This window comes from Tyto alba, unplaced genomic scaffold (genome assembly GCF_018691265.1).
Source record: "Tyto alba isolate M040663 unplaced genomic scaffold, T.alba_DEE_v4.0 Super-Scaffold_23, whole genome shotgun sequence".
NCBI lineage: Eukaryota > Metazoa > Chordata > Aves > Strigiformes > Tytonidae > Tyto > Tyto alba.
The window spans coordinates 960394-969939 of record NW_024881297.1 but is presented as its reverse complement, the minus strand read 5'-3'; the positions used below and the strand labels follow the sequence as shown (position 1 = coordinate 969939).

Genomic DNA, 9546 nt, shown 5'->3' with positions numbered 1-9546 from the left:
CTGGGTGAGAAGCAGAGGATACCCCAACACCAGCTCCTACAAGTGACAGGAGCAAAGCTGAGACGAGATTCACATCCAGTAGCAAGCCATGCAGAAGTCTCTTTTTTCTTTGCAAACTGCCTACTAGAACTTCTGGGGAACCTGGAAGACAGCTGCAGTACCACACAAGCAATATAACACCACCAAAAAAAAAAAAAAGAGCAAGCCAAAAGCGTCAAGTAACCAACCGTAACTCACACCAGTTAACAAATACAGCACTTGGTTTATTTTTGAACCGAAACAAGACTCAGTAGGTTTGGTACCTGCGACCAAAGTACTCCATTTCAGAAGTGAGCTTCCAGGCACAGAGACTTGCAGTAAGAAGTCTTCAGATGTACAGTACTTATACAGAGTACACAATAAATTACTATCTACATGCAACATACCTACAAAAAGTTACATACAATGTAAAAAAATACAGTATTTTCTGTTCATTTTTTGTTTTAAATTTTTTTCTGTACATTTTTTAATTTACATTTTTATATACATTTTTGTAAACTTTTTATTTTTATAAAACTGAAATCACATAACAGTTATGAACTTACGGCATCGCTCTTACCATTCTAAAACAATGCTTGCATCTACAGAACAGCCTTTAGCTTGTTTGCTCCTTCATTTCTACTTTGGCACCAACACACTTCACACCATTAATCTGAGCTAATTATTCCGCTTGCTACCTAGCCATGTTCTCAATATTGGAGAAACACAATCATACTTCAATTTGTGCTTCAATAACAAAGTTCAGAAAAAAAACATTAACTACTTCATCAACATCACATTTACCTGATATTACTGCATAATATCAACTTTTCCTGCACTGACTGCTTTACATAAGCATGCAAACAAGTCTGATTATGACTCAATAACATGAATATACTGAAAAACAACTACAAGGGTTAAATATTAAAAGGAACGTAGACTTACCACGATTTACCATGTTAATAAGTCTAAACTAATAGTATGGATTGACATGTTAAGATTTTAAACCCACTGAAGTATACAATGTGAATTTCAGTGTAAAAACATCTGTATTAAAGAAAATATGAAATTACTCCCTGCCACACGCTTCCTACTTATCCTTTAGTGAAAACTAGTATTAAGTAGAAGCCTCCTTCTTGCCATGCATACTCCTGTTGTGACATAGGGATTCCTGAAGTCTATAAAAACCAAGCTTTAGGAAAAAAAAAAAAAACACAAGAACTACTTGGAATACACAACTCAAGATCCTGCTGAAAAGGAGCACAGCACACGAAGTGTTATAAAGCAGTTTCGGTGTTTGGCCCATTTGACAGTAAATAACTTCAGCCCGGTACTATGCATGCATATCATTCCACGTCACCTGCTCTGCCAATTTGATCTAATCCCAAAATACTAAAGAGTAGAGGTACCCTCGAGAGGGCTCTAGTCCAATTTCCTTGCTCAAAGCAGGGTTAACGCTGAATTCAAACCAAGCCCAGGGTTTTGTCATGTTGAATCCCAAGAACCTCCCAGGACAAAAACCGCACAGCCCCACTCCTGGCCCGCTCCCACGCCTGATGGTCCCCACAGAGCAAACTTCTTCCATTAACCAAGAACTTGACATTTTGATGAAAGCCTCTCACTCTTCCTGCGTGCTTTTCAGTCAAGACCCTGAAATTATCATCTCTTTCAGCAACCTCCTCTTAGATGGCTGCTGTTCAATCCCATTTTCCCCCCACAGGCGCTGTGTCAGGCTGAACAAATTCATTTTGCTTAGCCTCTCCTCACAGGACCTGTGTCCCAAATCACTTAACCGTCCTGGCAGCTTCCCATTGGACTCGCACATGTTGATCAACCTCCTGAGTCCAAGCTGGACCCTGTTCCAAAACGAGAAGGAATGCCAAGTAAAGGGCAGAAAAAAAAAAAAAAAAACAACACAACCTACTTCGCTCAGTCTATTGGTTACACTTCTGTTCACAGAGCCTAGCGTGCCATCAGCCTTCACTGCTGCCAGGGCACACTGCTCCTGTGTTCAGCTGCTGAACGCTTTGGACCACCAGGTACAGGACTACATTAATGCCTGTTGACAACAGAACTATACATGAACTTCTTTGCTGAACTAGGGACCTCAATGGGATTTTTTTTCCTTCCTTAAAATTACAACAGAAAAACCAAGGCAGGCATTCAAAGCATTGCTAGACCACAGCAGTTCTTGCCTTAATACAGTATACAGATTACCACCTCCTTTATTATTGCCAAAGGACTCTGGTGCATTAAAAATCTCAGCCTAATACAAAATCAAGACTTAATGCTAAGACCGACAGCTAAGAGTTTGCCACTTCGTTTTAGGTTTGAGTTCAAAGAAGAAGGCGCCTTCCAGATCACTCGGAGGAGAACTGCTAAGGCTCTCTTCTCCGCTGCTCATATCTTCGCAGGAGTCTTCACTAGAAGGAACAGTAGGAAAGGTAATTTCAACAAAGCACATCCCCTTGAAAATGGCAAAGTCCTCCCCAAGCCTGTGTTTTCTTGCATGCTTTTCGGTTCCTAGTATAACATCCCATCTAAATGCTTCTCAGTACTACAACTTAAAAACAAGGTACAATTTCCTTTCTTCTAATGTCAAAAATCTCCTACCAACCAAGAAACCAGTATTCAAGACATCAAATATAAATTATTTTAGAAGACTTAAAGGCTTTATAAGCCACCCTACCTTAAAAAAAACAAACCAAACCAAAAACAACCTCCCCCCACCCTGCAAAGCACTTGGACTTAAAATATATCTTAAACAGAATTTAAAAAAAAAAAAAATGGGAACTGTCATTATGGTGTTCAAAAAGTCCATTAGTATTTTCAAAGCTAGTATTTTTTTTCCAACTAGTGAAATAAGCCTAGATATACAGAGTTCCCCTTAACATTTCTAGAAAAATGAGAATTCCCAACAAATTAACCACCTGGTGTAAGTTCTACCAACCTCTCACTTTCATTGAAACATCCACCCTCTGGTATTGTTGGCAACTCAGGAACACTGTAGTAACTGTTTTGTAGATTCTGGGCTGTACGTCTTGAAACAATCCAAACTAGCTTTTTATGATCAGGCTTGCAACATTCAGGAGAAGAATAATCTGCTAGGCATTTCGAGACCAGTTCCCTCCAGTAAAGTAGGTCACTATCACTTATCTGAAAAGCAAAGAAAGAACCTATTCAGTCTACTACACACAGGCTCGTAAGATAACCCCTCCCTCCATTTTACCTTCTTGGAAGTTATTTGAAAAAAAAAAAAATCAGTCAAGATATGAGTCATAACCGATACCTTTGTCAAAGTTGGGGTGCTTTTGAAGCTAAACTCCTATACCCCTCCTAGAAACGTCCATGTTGAAGTCTGAGTTGACAGTTTGCCTATTAGTTGCTGTTATCATTTTCATTATCACTTTCAAAGGAAAAATGGAACCAAGATAATTCCATTCTAAAATAGAATAATCTCATACTTTAAGGAACTATTTCCAGTCCTCAAGAAACTGGGTTAGTTCAATTTGACAATGAGCAAAAATCTTGTTCTAGACCATCAGCTGATACAGCATGAAGTTAGAAGCTGTAAATCCTATGGTAGTTATTCAGGCAAAAAGAATAACCAGCCCAGCAGTCATTGCAGTCCTACAAACCAACAGGAAGCTTCTCTAGAACATACAGCTAGAACTGTACAAGTTCAATCAGCTGCTCGTTAAAGTATGTATTGTGTAGGCATTAGATCAGCATTTCTTCCTATTTTACACATTTAATCTAGTTTTTTTTAAACCAGCCAGGCAGCTGCCAAGATGTGCCAGTACAAAATGACTACCCGACCTCATTTCCTAAGCAGCAGTTTTTTGCATCTGGCATTCTACCAATGAAACCATATTCGTTACAAGAGTTGCACACAGACACCTAAAGACCCACTGCACTGCTTATTTCAGCTGATGCCAAACAGTACCTGTAAACATTGTACGCTGACAGCAGGGGTCCCTTAAATGTAACACTGCACATCATTAACTGTGCCAGTCCCAGCAATGTTAAAAACAATCCGCAGAAAATACCTACCTTGGAATGCTTCTGAACACGCAGAAGGATCTCAAACAGCTCAACAGATTTCAAAGTCTGAACTTCTAGAGTGAGAAGGCACAAGGCCAAGACAGATGGCTAGAAGGACAAAAAAAACCACCACTCAACATAACATGAATCAAAACCTCCACAGAAGTCAAAGAAAGCTACTTCTACTTACTTTTGCTTTAGAAAAGACTAGGCGACAGTTACAAGCTTTTAGCTGTGCTTCCAATTTGTCGAGATTCAATACTTCTTTCCTGTAAGACACCCAAGAGAAAAGCATGTGTGTCAAAAAGCACTTGTTAGGAAGTAGAAACTAAGGCGCTGCCTCGTCTAGAGCCAACGCCATAATCATTTAAGAGTCAAAGAGAAAAAGGGCTTATCCAACATGCAACTCAACTCACCTTTCTGAGGTATGGCAGAGTACAATAGTATGGTACAAGTGCAAGAAGGTTAAGGCAGTAGTAGCTTTAAATTCAAAGTGCAACTTTTCTGAAATTATCTTTTCCATCCGTTTCAGGTCAGACACAGTGCATTTACATTGGCTGATCCGGATGATCTCATGGGCAGATGGAATATTGCATTCTTCTTCAACTACTCGGGCAGCCAGCTGGAAACAACAAACTCCAATGCAAGATAAATGCTTCGGTTTCACCTAAAAATAAGAGGAAGCAGTATGAATACTTTCTCCCCTCCCCCCATAAACACCATGCTTATCAAACAACAGCGCCAACAGCTCACCCAGCCCTAGGTGATCTGTTCTGAATATTCACAGTTCAGTAGAAAGAGATTTGCTTATCTCAGCTAGACCTGATGTCAGTCAACTCATACACTTCACCTAGTCATAACTAGTTTCATCACTTAAGTTTCAGTGTAACAGAGCCAATAAAACAGTATCAGTCAGTCATAGCTAAGTTAGAGGAAGTGAAATTCAACAGCTGAGCACCCTCTATTGAAATTGTTCCACATCACTACGCAACAAAAACTGCAGTGAGAACTGCAATACCTCGCTTCTCCAAGCGGCAGTGCTCGCTTACCCTCATTTAAAGCCTATACAAATCCAGCCTGAGCCTGTTCTAGGCAGTCCTATCCCTCCACAACTTGTTCTTACCTCTGCTATTCTCTCCTGTATACCAGCATAACGTTTTGTGCAACCTCAAGGTCAGGCCAACCAGTGAACTGATGCAACTTTAGTTTTTATGCGAACTTAATAATGTCAAACAGGTTTAGGTTCAAATTACCTGCCATGAAGCAGCACAAACACAAAAAGAAAAACATCCAGGAAATGATAATTTGGTAGTAGTTCCAGGGCTCAGCTAAGCTTTAACACAGTACCTAGAAACAGTCTGTAACACACTAAATTTTATTCCTTTCTAATTCCTCCTTTCTTTGCCTTCTACATTTACTTCCTGAAGGCTACAGACTATTAAAGGAAATAAACCACACTGCTACTTGCCTTTAGAGATGAAAAGAACTGTACCCAATGCCAGGCTTACAAAGGAGGACTTCGGAAGTGTTGCTAGCATAGAATAAGTAAATAGTCACAGTTATGCCCTAGATCACAACCTTCCCATTTGTGTCAGACAAGAAAGTTCATAGGAAGCTCACATATTCCCAGCTGACACTATGGCAGGTCCTCTCCCCCCAAAATACCTTCATAAGAGCCAAGAATCTGTCCAGAATGTTAACAGCCAAAACAAACGTTTCAGTTGCAAAACCAAAAAAGTTGGTCAGACTCCAAAGATCTTCCACCTTGGCATTCCTTTGTCTTGGACACAGAGTATTTTCATGCTAGGGCAAGAGAAGCAAAGTCAGAATTATTCAGTGGCAGCAGTGATGACTGACCACTCACTTTGTAAGTCATCATTTACTTAGATCAAAGGGGAGGAATTATTTTTGTTCCTTAAATACTTTATTTCTCTTCACTTAAAAAAAATTAATTTAGATACTTGAGACTCAAAACACACCCCAGGTGCATGTATTACAGCCAGCTCCTGAGTCTCACTGGTGCAATACCCAGCACAACCACATTTCCAAGTACGCACTTGTTATTTTAAGACAATAGTTATCAAATTCGTGACTACATACTGACTCCTGACCTTACGGAAACCGAGATGACGAAACTCAGCTTATTCTCCTCTTTGCCTGCATGTCAGCATTTCAGTGACAACATTTCTGTTTTCAAAACAGAGACTGATCTCGGGTATTTTTTCTGTTAAACGTTAAGGCCTCTTCCAAAAAACCTCACAAAAATCTGAAGGAATGTAAGCCTGCCCTAAACTCTGGGAGGATCGCTCTGGTCGTTAACATGGAAATGTTTATGCTTATTTTTTTGCTGTTAAATACTAGGTTCGCTCCCCCAGGTCTTGCTAATGAAAAGCTGCTGGTCATTTCCCAATTTCTTAATTGACTATTTGACATTCCAGCTTTCCTTCAGTGGTACGACACAGTGCTAGGAAGCTCCCAAGATGAAAATGAAACACTTCTCTTGGTTCTGCGTTCACTCGAAGTATGTTAGTAACTACAGATGTTAAATCAAAAGACAAACTGTCGGTTATAGACGAGAGAATTAACTTTTAGAAGTTAACGTACACCTCCCTTGTAGCTCGGAGCTTTATTTTTTTAAAAAAATGCGCATTTCCTGCCCTTCCCTCCCTCCGCGCCCACCCCAGCCCGGCTCCCCCCTCACCTCGGCGGCGCACTCGATGAGGCTGAGCCCCTTCTCGCGGGGCTGAAACCTCCCCTCCTGCTCCAGGTGGAGATTCAGCTGCTTGAAAAGCCACAGCGCCTCGCCGCTCATCTTCTCCCCTGCCTTCGGATCCTCCTTCCCCTTCACAGCAGACACACCTCATCAAACACCGGCAGCTCTCCCTCCCGCCGGACAAAGGCGGCCGGGCGCACCCCCCACCCCCCCCCCCCCGCCTCCAGCAGTGGCGAGGAGAACAAAAGGAGCCGCCTCAGGGAGAGGGCGCGCCCGGCCGTGCCGGCACACTCACCGGGGGAGGTGGTGAGGGGGTCCCGGGCCACCCCCCGCGGCCTTCACCGCTCAGCTTCCTCTGCGGCGGGCAGGCGGGGGGTGGAGGCGAGCCCGGCTCCCGTCACCGCACGGACGCGGGTGGGCTCCGCCGCTGGCCCCGCATCCAGGCAGGGCCGCCTGCGCCCCCGGCCCCGCCCGCCTCCCCCGGCGAGTCACGGCGCTGCCCGAGGCAGCGGCACCATCCCCGGCCCTCAGCCACCGCCCCGAGCCCCGCACCAAAATGGAGGCGGCGCGGCCCCGCCCCCTTGTTTTTGTTCTGGCGGCCCGCAGATGGCCCCGCGCGGAGCGCTCCCTGCTAGGCCCGGCCGGTGAGGCGCCCCGGGAAAGTAAAATAGTCCCTCCCCAGCCGCCCACCCTCTGTAGGCGCCCCGAGAGGGCTAGGGGAGATGACGACACGACGCGACGCGACGCGACCGTCCCGCGGCACTCCCGCCCGGCGGGAAGCGGGGGTGGAGGAGGGAGCCGCGCTCGCCCGCAGAGAGCGCTCGGCACCGGCGGAGGAACAAACCCATCTGCCGCGTCGCTCCTTTAAAGGGACGCGAGCGCGGAGCCGCGGTGGCGCCTGACGCATTTTAAAAAGTCCGCCCAAACCCTCCCCTGCCCTGATTGGCCCGCGCCCCCCAGCCGCTGATTGGCCGGCGGCGCGGCTTCTCTCCTCCCCTTCCCCGCCCCGCGGGGGTGTTTTTGCTCGCTGATTGGTCGCTGACCAAAGACGAGTCTCTCCGGATTGGCCGGGCGAGCTCTACCTCCGGCCCGCCTACAGCTCCGGGCCTTAGCAACCGTGACAGGGCCGGGCGCGCGGGGTGCCAGCCGACGCTCGGCTTCGCGGCAATGGCCGCCGGGCTCCGCTTGAGCCGGCGACAAACACCTCCCGTCCCCACAGCTCTCTTGCGGTGTAATAAAGATAAACGCTGACCTGCTGCCCCGAGGAGGGGCGTGGGTGGTCTGAGGTAGCTCGGCTCCCATGGGCGTAACTCCCGGGTGCCTGTGTGGGACCTTTCTCCTCATGCTGACTCGTGAGGGTTCAAGACGCCCATCTGGATTTAAAAGCCTAAAGAGTCAAATTTATTTACAGTCTGGTGTTTTCACACTTTTTAGGACGTGCACTTCCAAGCTGCTCTTTATAGTCACAGCCCATTTGTGTGGAGTGTGAATCCAATCGGGGTCTGATGCCTCAGGTAGGAGACGGCTAACGCCTTAATATATAAGGCGCCTAATATATAAAGTGTATATAAGCTGCGCTGGTGCCTATCAAGCTCCTAGCAGATTGCAAGTCAGAGGTTGCATCAAAGGGCTTCTCAGCCTGCAGCTTAACATAGCCCGAATGACAAGATAAAACAGGATCTCACAAAATAAGTCATTGTCTGGAGGATTTGTGGGGCTGTTTCAACGCGTTCCATGTTCTATTTTTTGTGGCCAAACACAAAGGAACGAATGCCATAGGACAAAACCAACGAAACCACAGCAGCTCGTGCTGTGTACATACTGGAGACAAAAGTCTGTGGTGGCGACTCAAGCAGATTAGCATTCAGCTTGATCTAGTGAGGTTCCACAGTCTCAACAAACAGAAAATGTTTATTACATGTCACAGTCTGGAAAAATAAGCCGCCTTCTCTACAAAACACTCAGCAATGTTGCTATGCCGATTTCTATTTCTAGGCACAGTTCCTGTCTGCTGTGCCAGTGATGATGGCCAACAATTTCTTCAAGTTTATTTTGATGACAAGCTCTCTTGGATTTACCTAAACATGCACAACTTTTCCTCGGGATATTCCTGAGACGGGTGAGTGCTCTTGTAGGTACTGTCAGATACACCTGAGCGCCCTTAAACACAGCGTCCCTGCGAGGTGAATGAACTGGCATGGTGACTGATTTCTGTATGAGGCATACAACCAGTTTTAGGCTCTGAAGCAAGAGCTGTGGACCTGGTCCAGCTTGAACACCACTGGTTACTGTTACTGGAGTTGACTTCAAGCTGACTCTGCAGTGGCATCATCTAAGCGATGTTTATAGGATGAGGCTCTGAGCTCCAGTCTCTGTTATCAAAATGCCCTTGGCAGTAGCTGCTTTTTCCTCCCCCCCCATTCTGAAGTGCATCTTGCCATCACAGAGGTGGAGTATGGATGTTGTTCTTCCTCCGATTGTTGTATTAAGCCACATAGCAGAATATGTTTTGGCTTACCTAAAAGGCAAAAAAAGATTGATTTTGTAACCACATAGCATGACAATTCTAAAAATGCTAATTCTGACATCTACTTGAACACATACATTGCCTTCCCTTTACTAATTAAAACCTAATAGAACACTCTGCAAAACTGTCATTCATATATCGCGTAATTTGAGGGGGGGAAAATCCGTCACAGGAGCATGGCTGAACAGCGCTTTCTCTGCAGCCTTGCAGCAGCAGGACTCATTTTCTACAGTGGGAGAGAAGG

The 9546-nt window shown here is 45.1% G+C and overlaps 1 protein-coding gene across 1 annotated transcript; it reads right to left on the bottom strand.

The window, feature by feature from the left end:
• Positions 1–242: 242 nt before the first annotated feature.
• On the bottom strand, positions 243–7345 carry CCNG2 (cyclin G2). The gene is made up of 8 exons (XM_032992568.2): positions 7071–7345; positions 6764–6904; positions 5728–5865; positions 4479–4729; positions 4253–4331; positions 4072–4170; positions 2969–3174; positions 243–2441 (listed from the first exon to the last, which is right to left on the bottom strand). The coding sequence occupies exons 2-8, from the start codon at positions 6872–6874 to the stop codon at positions 2309–2311; spliced, it is 1017 nt and encodes a 338-aa protein (XP_032848459.1). The 5' UTR covers positions 6875–6904; positions 7071–7345; the 3' UTR covers positions 243–2308.
• Positions 7346–9546: the final 2201 nt, after the last annotated feature.

Bases quoted from the DNA above. Each gene is read 5' to 3' on its own strand.
- CCNG2 (XM_032992568.2), bottom strand. From the start codon at position 6,874: ATGAGCGGCGAGGCGCTGTGGCTTTTCAAGCAGCTGAATCTCCACCTG. The intron at 5,866-6,763 runs GTGAGGGGGGAG...CTCTTGCCCTAG, and splicing joins TCATCGAGTGCGCCGCCGAG to CATGAAAATACTCTGTGTCC. The intron at 3,175-4,071 runs GTAGGTATTTTC...TTTGCTTTTCAG, and splicing joins GTGTTCAGAAGCATTCCAAG to ATAAGTGATAGTGACCTACT.